The sequence below is a fragment of the Brachionichthys hirsutus genome, chromosome 1, assembly GCF_040956055.1.
Source record: "Brachionichthys hirsutus isolate HB-005 chromosome 1, CSIRO-AGI_Bhir_v1, whole genome shotgun sequence".
Taxonomy (NCBI): domain Eukaryota; kingdom Metazoa; phylum Chordata; class Actinopteri; order Lophiiformes; family Brachionichthyidae; genus Brachionichthys; species Brachionichthys hirsutus.
This window is the reverse complement of record NC_090897.1, coordinates 12768826-12787021: the sequence shown is the minus strand read 5'-3', so window position 1 is coordinate 12787021 and position 18196 is coordinate 12768826. Positions and strand designations below refer to the sequence as shown.

At 40.8% G+C, this 18196-nt stretch overlaps 2 protein-coding genes across 2 annotated transcripts; both read left to right on the top strand.

Annotated features, from left to right (window-relative positions):
• Positions 1-5475, top strand: paqr5b (progestin and adipoQ receptor family member Vb). Its single transcript, XM_068741748.1, has 9 exons — positions 1-67; positions 168-229; positions 700-827; positions 2156-2361; positions 2639-2765; positions 3416-3460; positions 4106-4202; positions 4734-4878; positions 5234-5475. The coding sequence occupies exons 1-9, from the start codon at positions 1-3 to the stop codon at positions 5473-5475; spliced, it is 1119 nt and encodes a 372-aa protein (XP_068597849.1).
• Positions 5476-7173: 1698 nt separating this feature from the next.
• On the top strand, positions 7174-17604 carry LOC137918283 (kinesin-like protein KIF23). Its single transcript, XM_068761054.1, has 22 exons — positions 7174-7187; positions 7810-7876; positions 8030-8158; positions 8694-8799; positions 9201-9337; positions 9442-9554; positions 9682-9852; positions 10508-10620; positions 10956-11077; positions 11263-11365; positions 11473-11552; positions 11676-11795; positions 12030-12218; positions 12772-12910; positions 13235-13401; positions 13517-13690; positions 14687-14905; positions 16458-16691; positions 16879-16967; positions 17181-17241; positions 17372-17400; positions 17502-17604. Exons 1-22 carry the CDS (start codon positions 7174-7176, stop codon positions 17515-17517), a joined length of 2592 nt encoding a protein of 863 aa, XP_068617155.1. The 3' UTR covers positions 17518-17604.
• Positions 17605-18196: the final 592 nt, after the last annotated feature.

Genomic DNA, 18196 nt, shown 5'->3' with positions numbered 1-18196 from the left:
ATGTGCAAACCTTCTACCTCCACAGAGAAAACAGCAGGAATGGGGGGGGTGGCCCAGGTAATGGGAACTCTCTCGGGGTTTGAAGAGGGAGGAGATGAAGTGGACAAACCTTCATTAAGGCATTAGCCCGCTTGCCGTCTCACTTCGGTTGGGCTCCTCTCAAACAGCAGTCGTCATGCTCAGCCTCATCAAATTCCCACAAGTCTTCACCATCAACCAAGTGCCTCAAGTAAGTTCGTTTTTTCTGGAAATTGAGGACATTTCAATGTCCACGCAGTCAATTATTGTGTCAGGTCATTTCATCCTAGTTCACCTGTCAGTGCAGATTATAAAGAAGAACAACAAAAAATCTTTATTCATCCCATATTGGGTAAATTCTTTTTTCATTTAACAAAAGTGTACATTTAAAAAATAAATACATGTTTTTTGCACACTTATAGGCCTGATTAGTAAAAAACCTTTTTCCAAAGACAGAAAAACCATCTACTGACTAACCGTGTAGTGTTAAATCAATGATTCATGCTGTAACATTGTAGGCTTCACACAAATAAAAGTTTATTTGGGACTCCTTATCTCATTTTATGAGATGTGAGTAGGCAAGTAGTCCGACCACAGTGAGACGACAGTTTGAATGGATGAAATGGTCTTGTATTTGTTTTGAGGAAACCTGAAGGCTAACCGACAGCCTTCTTTCTCAAGGCCTTTCATGAGGACAGCATCATCTCGGGCTACCGGCACCCCCACAGCTCAGCCACTGACTGCATCCTGAGCCTCTTCCACATGACTAATGAGACATTAAACATATGGACCCACTTTCTGCCCTCCTGGTAAACCTTACTTTCCCTCTAGTAGTGCATCAACAGTGTTAGGTTCATAAATGTGTTTGGTCAACTCCAACCGAGGGAATTTCTACATCTGTGGAGGCAAATAGTTTGATCTGTGCAAGAAATGGCGTAAGAGCAACCGAGTCTTCTTTCACTCGGGGAGGAATAGCATCCGAGTCATTGCAGCTCACCCTCTTTAAGTTAATTATTTTTGGACTCCTACATATACTAATTGCAGGAAATTAAAGATAAAGATTTTCACAATACCTCCCCCCCAAAGCCAAGCCTCTTTATGTTGAGGCGAGGTGGCATTCCTTGATGATCTTGTGTGTTGATAGTAACCAAGAAGGTATTTGTTTGCTTTCACAGGCGGACATTTTCTGAAGCCAGTGCTGTTCACCTATTATCAGCTTCCTTTTTTGACTTTAATTAAAATTCTAATACTGGTACTTCAAGAAATCTAAAGATCAGGCAATAACAAAACTGATGGAGTCTTCTTGCATTTTTTTTTTTTTTGTGTTCATACGAATATATTCCTGGATTTAGGTTAGGTTCAACTTTATTGTCATTACACATGTACAAGTAGAAGCTAATGAAGTGCAGTTTAGCATCTAATCAATGTTCAATTACCAGACAGAATTCAACTGGCTAATATGTTTTACAGTTGATTTAAAGTTACACCTGAGGTGGCTGCTCCCCTCCAGCAGTGCTGCACTTCCTTTCTGCTGCGATGCCAGTTGCTCTGGCTGCACGTTCCACTGAGGAAGTGTGCCTTTGTGTTTGCCTGTTGAAGATATGCTCAGGGAACGTGGGTGTTTGTGTCACGGGGGGGGCTCGCAATAGGCCTACAGATCAGCTGCTAATGAGCAGATCTGTTCTTAAGGGGGTTCCTGCGAGTGGCACAATTAGCTCGACTGTTCAGTGACAAGGAAACGCACAAACACTGTCGATTTGTTAATGAGGTGCGCTGAGACGTGGAAACGGTGGCTGCTGTTCAGACACACGAGGCTCATTCTGACCTGATGAGATCAAGATTTGTGCAGTTATTATTGTAAGACTTTTATGCATTTCATATATATTTTTTTAGTTTTACTAATTAATCCTTATTAAAATGTCCTAATTTCCCAGTTTTGAATAAATATCTTCAAACCTGTGTGGATGAGCAACATTGAAACGTCTTAAAGGTGTTCTTGCTGGTTGGCATATGATGGCTGCGATGGCCACCGCACAATGTTCAGATCAGTTTGATGTAATTTATGGATATGGAGTGAATCCGTCGCTGCCTCCCTCCGGGATAATCGACCTAATGCGCCTTGTTTTCCACCTGACAGGTACTTCCTATGGAAACTGGTGTCGGTGGTGCTGATTCTGACAGCGTGGCAGGAATCCTTCACCTGGCCTTTGGTGGTCTACCTGGTCTCCTGCTGCATTTATCCGCTGTTATCCAGCTGTGCTCACACCTTCAACAGCATGTCAGCTCAGGCGCGTCACATCTGTTTCTTTTTTGACTATGGCGCCCTCAGTTTCTACAGCCTGGGTAAGTGTGTGCGGTTTCTGCGTCACTCAGTGGGACCCTTCAAAATAAGTCATGCTTATGGACCCGTGTTTTGTCTCCAAATGCACAATGCTTTTACTTAAATGTGTCAGTACCGTAGCTTAAATGTTTCCGTTAACTTAATTTGGCATGTAAAAACAATTCTGAAAATGAAGTAACATCATCTTGAATCAAAATCTAATGTATTTATGTGTGGATGTTTTTAGAGGTGAGAGGTCATTGGATGATTTGCTATTAACACTCTCTTCTATTAATGCAGGGTCAGCGATGAGCTACTCGGCTTACGTTTTCCCAGACAAGTGGGTGAACAACTTCTTTCACCGCTATTACATCCCTATCGCTGTGTTCAACACTATTGCCTGCACCAGCATGGCCTGCTACTCCAGGTATGGTGCGAATGATCAATGTATTACTAAAACACTTACTGCTGAGCTTAGCTTTCATGCTCACCAACTAGCTCCATGAGGAATAGCATGTTGGCATGACAATGTACTAAAATGGGCTTCCTCCAGTTTGAAATCTCACAATTTGCCGTTTGATCAATGTTGATCAAGAGTCGTGGGTCATAATCTGGAATATAATATTTCCATATTATAGCATGGAGTTTGTTGTTGCAATACTAAACAGCAGCAGAGTAACATTTCAGGACGGAAATTGTTCATCGAACATTCTACTGTTATTCATTTGCAGTAAAAATGTTTCTAGAAAATGTACTTCTCAGTTTACTGTGCACTAATTTGCAGTTTGACTTTCTAATCTCAAATGTCACTGTCTATGAAATCATCTCAAAAGTCTTCTCCCGGGCAAAAACAACAATGGAGATCAAATATTTATTATTTAATTTATGCAGGTGTGTTATGAAAGTATAAATGTTGTGTAGTGAAGCACATCTCCGCTGTCATCGACCCCCTACCATACCATCTCCAACGATATAACATCCTTTACAACAGCCAGCACATTGTTGACATCCCTGGTTCTTCATGCACGGGGTTAATAATTGTTCTGTCATTTCTCTCTCTCTCTTTCTAATCCCAAGGCTTGGCTCACCGTTTTGGCAGCATAGTCATGACGTCGCAAACAGGTAAGACGTTTGCTAATAATCTGCGTCTGACCTGCTTCACCGTTTCAGTCTGTCAAAGGTTAATGATTGAAATAGTGGCAGGAATTAAACAATGCGGCGTAATCCTAGAAAACGTGATTATTCTGTCACAATCCTCAGGCTTACTTCATCCCACATGTATGACAAACTTAGATTTCATATAGGTAGAATGGAGCAGCTCGCTGTTGGGCGTTACCACTAGCTGCGACTATGGCAACCGTCTCTTATCAGGGCTCTAATTTGATTGCAGTTTCTGCTGAGCGGTCTGTAGACATGAACAAAAGAGTTGCAAGACATGCCCTGTAAAAAGCTGTTTCTTCATTTACATTTGGCAAAAATCAAATATTGAATTAACTTTTCATTTCTCTATTTAAATATTTTTTAAAGTAGCCGCAATGATTACTACACGCAGATGGGTCTGTATTTCAGATGTGTTCCTTTAGTATTTTAATATTTTAATGTTTTGTTATCAAATGAAAAACACATCTTTGCAATTCATCTGATGGTGCTCTGAAGAAGTTTCCAACCAGCTTGCTCCTTTAGCTGCATCATGGTGTCTCCATGGAGAACATAGTTAACAGTCTTTGTTGTTATTTTTGAAAAGAAAGACTTTTCTTTTCTTTTCAGATTCTCTAAATTCCAGAGTCCGAAGTTCAACAAAAGCCTCCGTGTCGTTGCTTTTGCCTTCCCGTACCTGTTTGACAACATTCCTTTGTTCTACAGGGTAGGGCTTTCAGACTCACCTGCCTTCACACCTAAGAGATCTTAGAAATGCAGTTTACGTGAACAGCAGAGGTTTGCTTGCATAAGTCAGTCAAAAGGGTTAAAATAGTCTTAGCAGGGAAGGCGTGTCGCTTTGCATTTCACTACGCTGGATCTGTTCTCAGGGCAGATCATCATCTCTGGTCCTCCAAGGTATCATGAATTATAAAACGACTTTTGATCAAAGATTTTTGTCTGAATGGTACAAATTCCTTATTTTATGCAGAAAGGTTCTTTTCTCATTTAATAAGAATTCTGCATAAAATATTGAAAATATATATATAAAGATAATAAAAAAGAAAATGTCTATCAACAGCCCGATCCTACTTTAAGGGTGACTTAGCAGATCCAACAATAGTTGGTACAGATTTCTAATCCTCAATGAGAAATGAGGTGATAAAAGAAGCAGCAATACTAATGATAATGATAATGATAATAATAGGGCTCTGAGAGATTCAAGCTCCCTCTCTGTTGCTTGCTGGTGTGTTTGCAGGTGTTTCTGTGTGTGGGGGAAGGCTGTACAGACAATGATACGAACACCCTTCACTGCTACCACATCGCCTTGGCTTTCCTGACAGGCTTTCTGTTCGCCACACATTTACCTGAGCGCCTGGCCCCTGGAAGCTTCGACTTCATTGGTAGGTCCGATCTGAGGAGCAGCTATTATTAACTGCTGTTCTACAGCTTAACACAAGCATGTCACGAATGACAGTGACATCAAATGTCCATTGCCAAATAAAGTGATGTGCCGAAATGCCTTATAAAATTCAGTAGGTAATTCAGTATATTTTATAAGGTTAAAAAGTTGGCTGGGGAAAAAAATGCTTGCCAGTGGATAAACAAGAATGAGATTCCTGCTCTAATAGTTAGATGTATTATTATTATTATTATTAATATTAGGTCTTCCACCGTCAATCATTGCACGTCACACCTGTTCACTCACAAGGTCTGGTCTCTGCTGGTTTAACCTCGGCTCCACTGCTCCATCTGCAGGTCACAGCCATCAACTCTTCCACGTGAGCGGCATCTTCGCCACCCACTTCCAGATGAGGGCCATTGAACAGGACATGTTGACACGCCGCACGTGGCTCCTCCAGCATTCCATACCCATCACCTTTGCCAACTCGGTGGGAGCGGCCCTGTTCTGTGTGGTGGTGAATCTGCTGATAATCATCCTCTTCAGCCTTCCTCTCCTCTTTCCGTCAGACTGCCAAAAGAAGAAACATAAAATATAAGGCTGCCTTATCCAAGGTTTGTTAAATCGGTGGCTTCATATGCATCACGTGGGAGCACCCAGCTGGACATGAGGCAGATATGTGGAAACCATGCGGGTGATAGAGAATCGTTTTAAGGACACTTCTGCCCGACCATGAGCTGGAACATTGTTGAAGTGAATCATGGCTTGCAGTCTGCACTAAACTTAAGATGGTATTTATACTCTCAGAAATCACTGTGCTGACAGTTGTTAGGTGTGTGGTGTGGGTATACTGAAAATGAACGCACAAACATGCAATGAAAATGAACAAAACAATCGTCTCCATAATATGCAATGAATGATAACGTTTCTGTGGAAAATCATTCTTGCAGAAAGATGCTGCTGTAATGGGTCTGCTAGTTTATAAAGATGTGTTTTCTGTGTATTTATATATATATATATATCAAAAATATTTATGTTAAATTATCTGATTTCCACACATGTGGGATATGAAGAGATGGTCAGCTCCATGGAAAACTAGAAAAGCACTGGAAAACGGCAGACCCCTGCCAAGCAGCTCATTCCCCTCCTAATTGGATTTACACCGTCCACATGGTGATCTGGATCATCATTATCTAAATTGTTCTTTATACACCAACCATGAAAGGTAAAAGAGAATCAGAGTTGATGTGTATTTTTAACTCATTTTTGAATCCATAAATGGGGTTTTCAATGTTAAAATGTAATATTTTTTCCTGTCCTCATTCTGGATCAGCTCCAGAATAGATTTTTCATGATTGTGCATATCTGACCCCTTTATGACTGTGGTTTTTAATGAATGAATTGAACGCATATTTTACAAATATGATTTCTTGAAAAAGCCTCCATTATAAGTAAAGGGGAAAATCTGCATTTTTTTTTTGTATCCTGATGGGTATCCGGATTGCTCTCAAAATTTAATGGGATCTAAGATGGATCAAGACCCATCTTCAGATTTTCTCCGACAGACAGAAAGATAAACGCTGGCAAAAGCATAATCTGCTTGGCGGATGTAAAACGACTGTTAAGAACTTCAAACATCTGATACTAACTGTTAAGTGATGTTGATATGATTTCTCACTCAGACATTGGTACAGACAACACAAGTTTACATGAGGCTAAATTTCCTGTTGAGTAGCAAATTTACAGAGATGTGTGATCCAGAGAAAATGTCTTCAGAGGTTTACTCCTCTTGGAATATTGTTGTTTCCAACCCTTGTACCAATCCTTTATCACAATTGCAAATACATGCATGATAAAACTTACCTGGGTGTCATTCTATGTCTAACTATGAAAGCCGTTATGTGTGTGTGTGTGTGTGTGTGTGTGTGTGTATATATAAGGACACCTATAGAATATATAGTATACAATATATACTTTCACTTATAGTATTGCATTCTCCTATTTTTTAATTTCTATATTTTGTATTTTTTTTTTTTTGTTTGTTTTATTGTGAAAAGTGCACTCTACTTTGACATTCTCCTAATTCTCCTAATCGACAACGTACGTACGTCGTGACGTCGAAACAGGTTTCAGCGTGTTCGAGTTGACGCAGGGCGGGACTTCCGCTTGTAAACAACGTTTCTGCACTGTGATTGGTTGGAATAGTAGACACTCGGAAGTACTCCTCAAACCACAGATTTCAAATCAAGAAGAGGCGCTTTTGTATGCTGTGGAGAAGTTTCACATCACATCTACGATGCAAAGAACAGTGTAAGTATTGGGCTTTTAAAACGGTTATCTTGATAAGAAGTGATTAAATAATATCGCGGTATGTGTTTAAAAGGAGCTTTTCAAGTAACTGACGTAAAACGCTAACGGCTTCAGAAAACATTAAACTCAAGCGCGATAATATCGTTAGCATAGCTAACGTTAGCTGCCTAGCCCGGAGACTCTAATGGTCTGGCAACCGCGTAACAAATGAGCTTAGATTATTCACATTTCATCTATCGATATTATCGACTCGTGTTTTACCTCTGTTAATGTCTGAAATATAATCAAGCTTTTGCTAACTTAACATCTTCAGTTAGCATTTGCACCGTTTCCTGTATATTGTCATTTGCGGTGTGACAGTTAAGCTAACTCGGTTATAACTTTAAGCGGCAAGTTAGGCACATACATATTGTGGATTAGTACACAGGATGAGGTATGTTTAGCATTTGCCTCCCAGCTAAGTGAGGAGATAAAACACGGTGATGAGTTTGACCTCTGTATGAACCTTATAATGTTATATTGTTACTTTGCTGAATTATTACTTGGGATGATCGAAAAACATGCCTCCACATGCATGTATTTTATTCTTGACTTTGATTCTGTATCACTTTATCATTTACAGCAAATGGAAGACTCCTCGGAGACCTGGCCCCAAAAAGGCATCGGACATAGAGAAAGATCCTGTTGGAGTCAGTGAAAATTTACTCCTTCCTTATCGTACTTCTGTCTCTGCTTTTCTTTCCTTTTTTAACTACATAGATATCAGAGCCGAGAGCCATCGTAGCTCAATAGAAGCAGCCTCGTAGGGGCCTTAGATGTTCTGTGTTTCATGTTGTGTGTAGGTGTACTGCCGTATACGTCCACTTGGAGCAGAGAATGAGGAATGCTGTGTTGAGATGATCAGCAGCACCACCATTCAGCTGCATGCCCCCGATGGCCTTAAAACAAACCGGAATGGTGAATACAAAGAGGTAAACATGTTGCAGTTCTGTCTTCTTCATCATTTATTGTTAACTTTCTTCCCTGCAATCTAAACATGAAAAGATAGACTTGTTCTGGATGAACTGCACCGTGTAAGAGAGCAGGCAACAATAATCTAAATCTGTGGTTGAGTCAATTTCCTGCAGCCTTCTTTACAACGAGTCAGCATAGGTAGTCACAGGTATTTTTCTATTTATTTGTTATAAATCAACGTCTTCATCTTTTTGGACTGTTGGCAGCGTCGGCCATCATACCAGTAAGTCTAGAGCAGATGTGGCAATAAAACTTGAGCCAAATAAATTAGTACGGTTACTATTGCAGGCCTGGCTCATCTCAAGCTTTGGAATTTGTGGTTTGAGGAGTTTTTCCCGAGTGTCTGCTTTTTCAACCAGTCACAGTGCAGAAACGTTGTTTACAAGCGGAAGATACCATCAGCAAAAACATTTAGGGTACCGGTCGTTAGTTAATCGAGTGAAATGTTGCTGTTTGTACGCACACTATGATTTGACTTTATTTACTCTTCAGATGCAGTACTCCTTTAAAAAGGTTTTTGGCATAAACACCACTCAGATGGAGCTGTTTGAGGATGTTGCCAAACCGTTGGTTGAAGACCTCATTCTTTGTAAGAATGGTGAGTAACTATAACGTACTGAACTCTGAGTAAGCAGTGTTGCACGGATGGCAATGAGTTTTCGGCCTGTTGATTTTTATAGTCATTTGTTGGGGATTAATGAGTATAGAAATTTAATAGACACACATTTAAAGTATACAAAACATTTCCTTGTCTTCTTGTGGAGATTACGCATCTTTCGACCTCCACCCAAGCCACGTTCACCTCGTGGCAATGATTCCAAAAACATAAAAGCGAAAATGGATCAACCGTTAGATTAACAATTTTAATTGAAAACAATAAATGATGTATTCATATTGTTTGGCCTGTTGTTCTGATAAGACATCATATCACCTACATTTTTATCTTGCCAATATAAATGACTGACTTTGACACTAGTTTGTGGTTTTTCATGTTTGTAGGTTTGCTGTTTACATACGGTGTTACCGGCAGTGGAAAGACCTACACCATGACGGGGTCGCCCGGGGAAGGTGGGCTCCTCCCACGTTGTCTGGACATGCTATTTAACAGCATTGGGCCCTTTCAGGCAAAAAGATTTGTAAGGAGTTTTTGTGCTTTCCTTTCCTAAAATGAAAAGAATTGTACTTGTGGAGAGAGACAGGACTACAGGTACTTATTTCAAATGTTTAAAATCTCTATCAGGTATTTAAACCAGATGACAAGAATGGAATGGAGATCCAGTGTCAAGTTGATGCTCTCTTGGAGAGACAGAAACGAGAGTATCAACATTCAGTACCCAAAACACCATCCTCCAGGTAGCTACAAGTATTTATTTTCCATCCTTCACTTTCTTTTCTTATAATTGCATTAATAGTATTACATTATATAGTGCAATTTAACTACTACTCTTAATTCTGCTTTTCTTTTTGTTTGTTTTCTTAGGCAGAAGGTTGACCCAGAGTTCACCGATATGATCAGCTCCGAGCAGGAGTGTAAATCTGAGAATGTGGTTGAGGACTGCTGCTATACTGTTTTCGTGTCGTACATCGAGGTCTACAATAATTATATCTATGATCTCCTTGAAGATGCGTCATTTGACACCATGAGATCAAAGTAAGAGGCGGAGTTAAAACATCACTGCTTGTTTTTTGAATCATAATGCCATGTTGAAAGGTTGTGGTGCAGCTCACGTATGAGAACGCTCCACATATTGAATAATCAACCGCAGCCACAGTCTTCCATGTACGAACAGAATGCAGTTATGGAGGCACGGAATTGTATTTGTTTCTATGTTGACAAGATGCACTGTTTTTAGGTGGGTCGGTGGAGTCACACCTGTACAGAACAATGCGTTCACGTATGTGGCCAGTGAAAGTACATTACTGCGTACAGTACTTTGCTCATTCTTTGTTGTTTTACTTGGCTGTAGCTGATGTTTCATACGTCTTCAGTGCATTTCCACCCCATTAATCCAAAGCCCTGTGAATAGCTGAGGTGCATCTTACCCTTCATCTCGGTGGCTGTTGTCCTCAGGATCGATTTCTTGCTCTTACTGTTGTGCAGAGACAAGTAATGTCCCTGAAGCTTGTGTGCATGTATCTGCCCCTGGATGCGTTTGTCTCCCTGGCCTATGTTGAAGTTATTTTAACATTTACCGTGCACTAATATCAAATATTTGTAATGTTAGCTTTTGCTTCTTGTCTTACTAAAGTGTCAAACCGAATTACATCCTTGATGTGTACAGATTCTTTTCACAAACTTGTTTCAGACCTCCTCAATCCAGGATTCTCCGGGAAGATCAAAATCACATCATGTATGTGGCCGGATGCACAGAAGTGGAGGTGAAATCAACGGATGAGGCATTTGAAGTATTTTGGAAGGGTGAGTTTTAATGATAATTATATTTGTTTTAATTAATGCAAGGGTTGTATATATGCTTAAATGTGTGTTCTGTTTGAAGATTGAATTTGATTTAGAGATGTAATACATTTAAACTGCTTTAATACTCTTTTAAAATGTAATTTTCTTCATATAATCATCATGACAACATTTAAGTGTTACAGAATAGTAAAAAATAAAAACATTTTTATTAGCATATCAGCAAGTCCACAATGAGATGATTTGCAACAGCACAGTTTTAGGTTATCAAATATCCCAACAGGGATAATTTGACAGACCAATAAATCTGTATATTGTTGCTGCTGTTCTGTGTCCAGGTCAAAAGAAAAGGAGAATAGCAAACACTCAACTCAACCGTGAATCCAGTCGCTCCCACAGCGTTTTCACCATAAAACTGGCCCAGGCGCCCCTTGATGCTGACGGGGATCACATTCTTCAGGTGATCTTCGGCTCTGAAATGGCTGGACGTCATTTTATTGATGGGAAAGTCTGTAACGCTATTCTGGTACTCTGTACGATATAATTAAGCTGTGACATAAAGCAGGTACACAAGTCATGGCTGCGATTTGATTCTTGACTTACACTGTTTACTTACACTCCAAATCTGTTATTTTATTTTGCCAGGACAAAAACCAGGTGAGCGTGAGCCAGCTGTGCCTGGTGGACCTAGCGGGCAGCGAGCGCACCAGCAGAACCAGAGCAGAGGGAAGCCGCCTCCGTGAAGCCGGTCAGTTCACGAATGTCTGAAGTTTACGTCAGTCAGAAGGACTGACGTAATACTGTGTTCAGTATTTGTCTTGCCGCTGAATGTGTTTAGAAATGTCCCCATTTCAGGTAATATTAACCAGTCACTGATGACGCTGCGCACCTGTATCGAAGTCCTCCGTGAAAACCAGATGTGTGGAACTAATAAGGTTGGTGTTTTACATTGCGTACATCGTATGCCATTACTACTCTGTTTTATTTATTTTAAAGTAATATTATAAAGGTAATTTATTCACCAGTAGCAATGTCACAGAGCATTTATTTTCTTCCAGATGGTTCCATACAGAGACTCTAAAGTCACACATCTGTTTAAAAACTACTTTGATGGCGAAGGGAAAGTCAGAATGATTGTGTGTGTCAACCCAAAGGCTGATGAATATGATGAATCTCTGGTAAGATGTGTCTTTGTTTTGGATTTAGGAAAACTGTTGTTGTTTGTTTGCATTCTGAGGACTAATAAAACTTGGCATTCATTGTAGATTGACTGGTTTTATCCAATGGATGGATTACCTCCCAAATGACATTTTGAAACATCTAAACATCAACACTTGACTTGGATCCCTGTTATGTGCTTTAATTAGTTAAAGGGTGTATTTTTTAATAGTACTGTGCTTAATCTGTTGCAGCTGGTTATGCGCTTTGCAGAAATGACACAAGAGGTAGAGGTGGCACGGCCAATAGACCGTCCAATTTATGGCCTTGCTCCCGGACGTCGATATAAAAACCAGGCGTTCAGGGATGAGCTGACAAATCGCCAGGAGGAACGAGGCGGTCCCATCAAAGATTACTTTGAAATCGGTATGAGCTATCACTGGGTACCATAACCGGCTGTACCATACTTGTACCAGATTGTTGAATATGGAACAAGTAGGCAGTGGTATCATTTTCCAATACTTGTCTTTCTGTAAGCAGAAAAAGTTTCTGTTGTAACTCCAGCTTGATTTAGAGAGCACAATATCGTGTTATTAAAGACGAGCGTAATACAGCTGGGGATCATTGAAGAGTACACAAAAAGTATTACCGGTATTTACATGATAAAGAAGTCAACTGGCTAACTGCATTAAACACGATGTGCAGCTTTGAAATATGATTGTTTTGAACAGTTTGTTCAGTATTGAAAGTACTTGAAGTAGATAAGTACTTTTCAGCGAACACTGATATTAGCACCACATGGTCATACCGTTCAGGCATGGCATGTCATCTTGCAGGAATTGTGTTTCTACATTTTAATTTTATTTACTCTATTTTCCTAGTTTAGAAGTTTGGTAGTTTTTTTTATGTACCAGTAGGAGAAAATTCATATTTTGTGTGACTGAAACAAATAAAACTGAAGTGCAATCATTTATTCTAATTTGTGCAGGGGATGAGCTCATCGAAAGCCTTCCAGCGCTGCCTTCCTGTGAGTTGGTGGATCCATCTGATGATCAGACGTTGCCCCGCTTGATCGAGGTGCTGGAGAAGAGGCACCGCATCCGTCAGATGAGGACAGATCAATACAACAAAACTGGTACAAGATCATTTTCTACACCGCAAGTAACTGTCTGGTGTGCATAAGACAATGCCTGATGTAATTTATTCAGCACAACAATGATCAGTAGTTTTGTTTTTTGAAAAGGCTTTTAGACATTATCGGTAATTTGACCTTTAGTTTGTCGTCTGCTTGTGGGGGACAGTTATTTAGAGAGGTAGAATACTTCTTACTCATCGAAGTAGGATTTTATTGCTGATTGCGTAGTTTGCTCATTTGTATTTTGTTCTGCTGCAAACGGGACAGCTTTTTAAGCCAAACGGTTTACGACTTACATTAATGAGGGTTTTTTTTCTCCTGCAGCCAACACACTGAGGTCTATGCTTCAGCAGCTTGACGGTCAAGTCGCTGCAAAAGAGACGTTCCTCTACGAACAGCGAAGCAAGCTGAACGAGAAGGAGAAAGTGATCCTGAACCAGAAGACTGCGCTGGAACAACTGGAGAAAAAGTCCAAAACATTGCAATATAAGGTGCGCTCTCTCTCTACGGCTGTTGTGCTATTTCCTACATTTGCTTCACTGCGTGTTTTCATTCTGCTTTTAACAGTAGGACTATGTGAACTTCTCTCTCCCCCACCCTTTTCAGGTGGATGTCCTGCAGAAGACGACAGAAATGTTTGAGCAAGACAAACACTCACTTCAGCAGGAGCTGGAGACATGTGAGCAAAGGCTGCACAAGGAGCTCACTGACAAGAGACGCATGGAGCAGCGCATGCAGGGTGTGGTGACGGACGCCAAGCGCAAATGGGAGAAGGAATGCGTAAGTGGAACTACTGAAAGTATCCCTGATAACTACTACTCTGGTTTATTATATTGATGGCTTGCACACGCGTACAAATAACTTGGCTCAAGTAAAAGAGCAGCAAAACGTTATTGGATGAATAAATTCACTGTCCCTGTGTATAGAAAACAGATTGAAGAATAGATCTGGTGCAAAAACAGAGTTGTAAGCAGTCATTTAGGATAATTTCTAAAAGCAAATTACCTGTTCACATTATGCACCTCAACAAAACAACTGCAAAGTATTTGTTTTTGTCAGAAAGGCACAAATATTTTTGTATTTAATTGTAATTTTCTTTCCATAAGAACAACTGTGCTCTGGCATCTTGAATAGCACCATTTAGAGTGAATGTATTTAAGGTGTAGAATATTTTAATGTCCTCTTCCCTGATGTATGGCCCTTAGATTTTTGGCTTGTTTAGTTGAAATAGGAACACGCACAGGGGAAAAAACCCAGTGCACAGACAGAGCTGAAGGCAAGTAGAAGAGTCAAAGGACATTTGTGTAAATGCATGCGTCGCTCATTGAGTATGGGTTTGTTAAATTTCTCACGCTGTCTCTTAATTGGTGTTTATTTCACACATGAATAACAAGCGTCTTCTTCATTATAGTCGACCTGAATAAAATGTCACCCGAAGTCTGAATAACCTTCAGTCCACTCTGTTCATGCCAGCAGAAGAGATTTGAGCTTGGCTAACATTAGCTCTAAGAAGTTGTGTCTTATTATTTTTAGTTTTACATCGGGAAAATAATATTTGAAAGAATCTTCATCCTCAGATAACTCTTGTATTTCTTCTTAACTGTTTTACTCCTCAAACCACCAGCAAATAAATCCTTGCCTCGAGTCCAAACATTTTGTGGATTTGAAAAATTCCACTTGGCGTTGATTTGGTAATGAGAGTGCGCACCACGGCACCCCAGGGGATTGAGTTTAGCCTGCTGGGACTATTCTTTCCTGCTGGTGTTTTCTAATTAGGAGCGGCAAGTGCACGCCAAGCAACTGGAGATGCAGAACAAGTTGTGGGTGAAGGACGAGAAGTTGAAGCAGCTCAAGGCCATAGTTACAGAGAGCGGCGGCGGCAGCGGCAGCGGCAGCGACGGTTCTGCAGAGCCTCCGAGGAAACCTGAGAGGCCATCAAGGGAGAGAGAGCGGGCCGCCGCTCAGAAGAGGTCTGCCTCACCATCGCCTCATCCTGTGAGTTCTAGACGCTTCCATGAGTCATCACTTTACCAAGCCTATTTGCATGCCAATAAAGAATAATTACTGTTGTTATGATCTTAAAATAATTTCTAACATGTCAACGTTCACTGTGTACAGCAGCTTTTCTTTATCACCCGATTGTCTCTGAGTTTATCTGGAGCCTCTAACAATCACAATGCTTGGCCCCGTCTCCTCATCACCTTTCAGGACTTGTGCAAAACTCCTTCCCGCCAAAATCAACCCAGTGTAGGGACAGTTGAGGAACCTGACTCCGCGTCCTCCTCCTCTTCTTCACGCTATCCGTCAGTCGCCTCCTGCGTTTCTGAATGGGAGCAGAAGCTCCTTGTAGACTCAGTCAGCCAGGCTAGCCATCATGGGACTCCCCAGAGCAGGAACCGGACTCCCACCCATTGCCAAAGCGGCAGCAACGTGGGGCGCAGGAGAGGCCAGCGCCGGGCCCCAGACGCGAAGGCCCCTGCTACCACTCTCTATGCGCCAGACCTAGAGGCAGGCAGAAGGGTTAGTGTGTGTCAGACTCTAGATGCTCTTCAGATTGTGCTTCCTTTTTCTGCAAGCTCGTTGCTTACGCTTTGCGTCAGTGTAGAACTTCTCCTGTTCTCTGTAGCTCTGCATCAGTGGACGCTGGTGTTTCAGACCAAGGGCAGTGTTGTCCGTCGCCTTTTTGAACTTTGACATGCCGCTTTAGTCTTTCATGTTGGAAGTGCCTTCTGTTTCTTTTTTACCAAACAGTTTTTAGAATAGTTTTTTTTTCCCCATGTAGTGCATTGTCACGCATTTCATTAGGACCATCTTTAGAACGATCAAAACGGACAGTTGCTCGTAACACAAACGCTTCTCCCTGTAAAAAGCTTTCATGCTGTAGCTGAGCTAAAAGACTGATGCAGAATGTAGGGCGTTCATTCATTCGGTATTTCTAAAAGATAAATTGTAAGGGGTACGGAGAAATAATGGACTTGGTGAGCCGAGGCAGTCAATTCATTCGATTGGATTATCAGGGTTTCATGTACTCAATACTACGCAGCAATGAAATCTTCATCCAGGGTGGGCCATGTAAACGTTTGATTATTTTTAATAGAGCTGTTTCTGCATCAGTCCCCTGAGCTTTTATATTCATGTTAAGCTGCTATGCAAACCACTCCTCGATTCTACTTGCATGCAGTTTTAATTTCTCTCCTTTTCTGCACTGCCTTTGCTCTGGTTTGCATGTTTACGCCCACTCATTACTGGGCTGTTTCCTCTTTCAGTCACTTCACGGAATAACATGTATTACTGGAAGCTCAGAATATTGGATGTGAACTTGAGGTCTGCAGTACTAGAAATACTTTGACACTGAAGGGGGAAAAAAGTCAAATGTTAATATATGTAATGTCCCTCATTGACTTCCAGTAGTACATTTATTCTCAACAGAAGTTACCATCCTGTAACCTTTGACCTGCAGCGCTAATCCCTAAAGATTTGAAACCATCCCTGCTGGTGTCGCGTGAATAACTTCCCGGTTTGTCTTTCTCACTATGGGGATCACCAGATGGCACTCCCAGTTCATCCAATCCACAGACGGTCACACTCAGCAGACGGAGAGAAATGGGTAGACCATAATCCACCAAATAATCTGGAGCTAGAAACAGTCATGCAGCCAATCCTACCGAATGCAATCAAGGTGTCGACCCCCAACGAGAAGGCTCTGTCTAAATGCCACAAGTATGTGCTTAGACACCAAGAGCTTGCCTCCGACGGGGAGATCGAGACCAAATTGATCAAGGTAAAATCAAACCTAATTAAGTACTTAATTTTGCACTTCCATTTATTATTGATTTTCACTCTGACTCAATCAAATGGTGTTTTATTTTCACGTTTGGTGTGAAAGGGACACTTTCAGCGCTGTTGATTTGTGAAGACGAGTTTCTTCTTCAATTCCACTGGTGTGTGAGGCTTTTTATTTTCCTCAGGGTGATGTTTTTAAGACTCGAGCTGGAGGTCAAGCTGTGCAGTTTACTGACGTCGAGGTCCTAAAACAAGAATGTCCAACAGCACCAAGGTAAAGTTCCCCCACCTCTCGCTCGTAGCCAGCTGGGATTGGCTCCAGCAACACCTGTGACCTGCAAGGGCGGATAAAGCGGCTGCAGACGTGACGACTGAGGCCGGATGGATGCATATTCATTTTGGAAGCTGGAGCATTAACAGCAAAAGTTGCTAGTTTGGGGAGTTTAGATATTTTTGTTTGGAGAATTTATAAAAACTTTCTTTTCAGTCGCAAGAGGCGATCGGGGTCTGCAGGACGAGCAGCTCATGTGGAGGACATAGAAAACAGGGTGAGATCAGAATTAAACTAAGTATCTGGAATTACTGTTAAAGCAGATTTATTTTCTGCCTCATCGTTTTGGTTCGATCATCAAACGTTACCGTGAGTGCAAACCTTTTCCCACTTTCTCCTTCCATTAGGCTCCGGTGGCAAGCAATGTGTATCAGAAGTAAGTAGAACGAAGTCTGTTCCAGAATGACAACCTTCCTGCTGCAATGTTTTTAAACGAGGATGTTTCAGGTTTTCACTTGTTTTTGTTCTCCCTTTCAGGCGCAGGAAGCCGTAAGATTCCGTGATGCACTTGAGCATTTTTCTTCAGCTCAGTGAAACTATGCATCCGTCTGAGACTGAGCTTCTTCTTTACTCTTTTCTTGTCGCCAATTATTCAGGTGCAATTATAACTTAATTGAGACTTTAGAATATTTATTTGTATTTGCTGTATTTTTCTAGTGTTGGGCTTGATAGTTCTGAAAAATGAACTTAAAAAAGCCTCATGAATATTCTTTTACTTCCTTCCATGACACCAAAATAGAATATTTGATCTTTAGAATGCTTTTTTGTTTTTGGTATATAGATTGGATGTCACCTTATGGAAGGTCACAAAACAAGTTTGTGTGCGTTTTTTTTTTTTACTGCAATTTTCTGTACTTCAACTGTTGAGCTTCAAGTAGATTTAGCTTAAACTGTTCTGTTTTTTTAACCTTTGATTATTAAATTAAAAGGTAGTATGTTACAATGTGTTTGTGGTTATTGAACTTAGACCAAGTTTTTGTGATTTCTTGATGAAGACGGAGGCCGTGGAGACTTTTGTGTGTCGAACAGACGGCGTTCATTTATCAGTCTGGAAGGTTCGCTGTATATTTAATCCCAGTAGAAATCAGCAAACAAATACTATGCATTTAGTCATAAAGTCTCTCAGCATATACCAGTGTAACGTTTATGCAGCAAGCTCATTTATACATGAA

What these genes read in the sequence shown, in the direction of transcription:
- paqr5b (XM_068741748.1), top strand. Translation starts at nt 1, where the DNA reads ATGTGCAAACCTTCTACCTCCACAGAGAAAACAGCAGGAATGGGGGGG. An exon ending in CCATCAACCAAGTGCCTCAA is followed by an intron (nt 230 to 699) that starts GTAAGTTCGTTT and finishes TTCTTTCTCAAG; the next exon opens with GCCTTTCATGAGGACAGCAT. An exon ending in ACATTCCTTTGTTCTACAGG is followed by an intron (nt 4,203 to 4,733) that starts GTAGGGCTTTCA and finishes GTGTGTTTGCAG; the next exon opens with GTGTTTCTGTGTGTGGGGGA.
- LOC137918283 (XM_068761054.1), top strand. An exon ending in TAGAGAAAGATCCTGTTGGA is followed by an intron (nt 7,877 to 8,029) that starts GTCAGTGAAAAT and finishes TGTTGTGTGTAG; the next exon opens with GTGTACTGCCGTATACGTCC. An exon ending in TCGAGACCAAATTGATCAAG is followed by an intron (nt 16,692 to 16,878) that starts GTAAAATCAAAC and finishes TATTTTCCTCAG; the next exon opens with GGTGATGTTTTTAAGACTCG.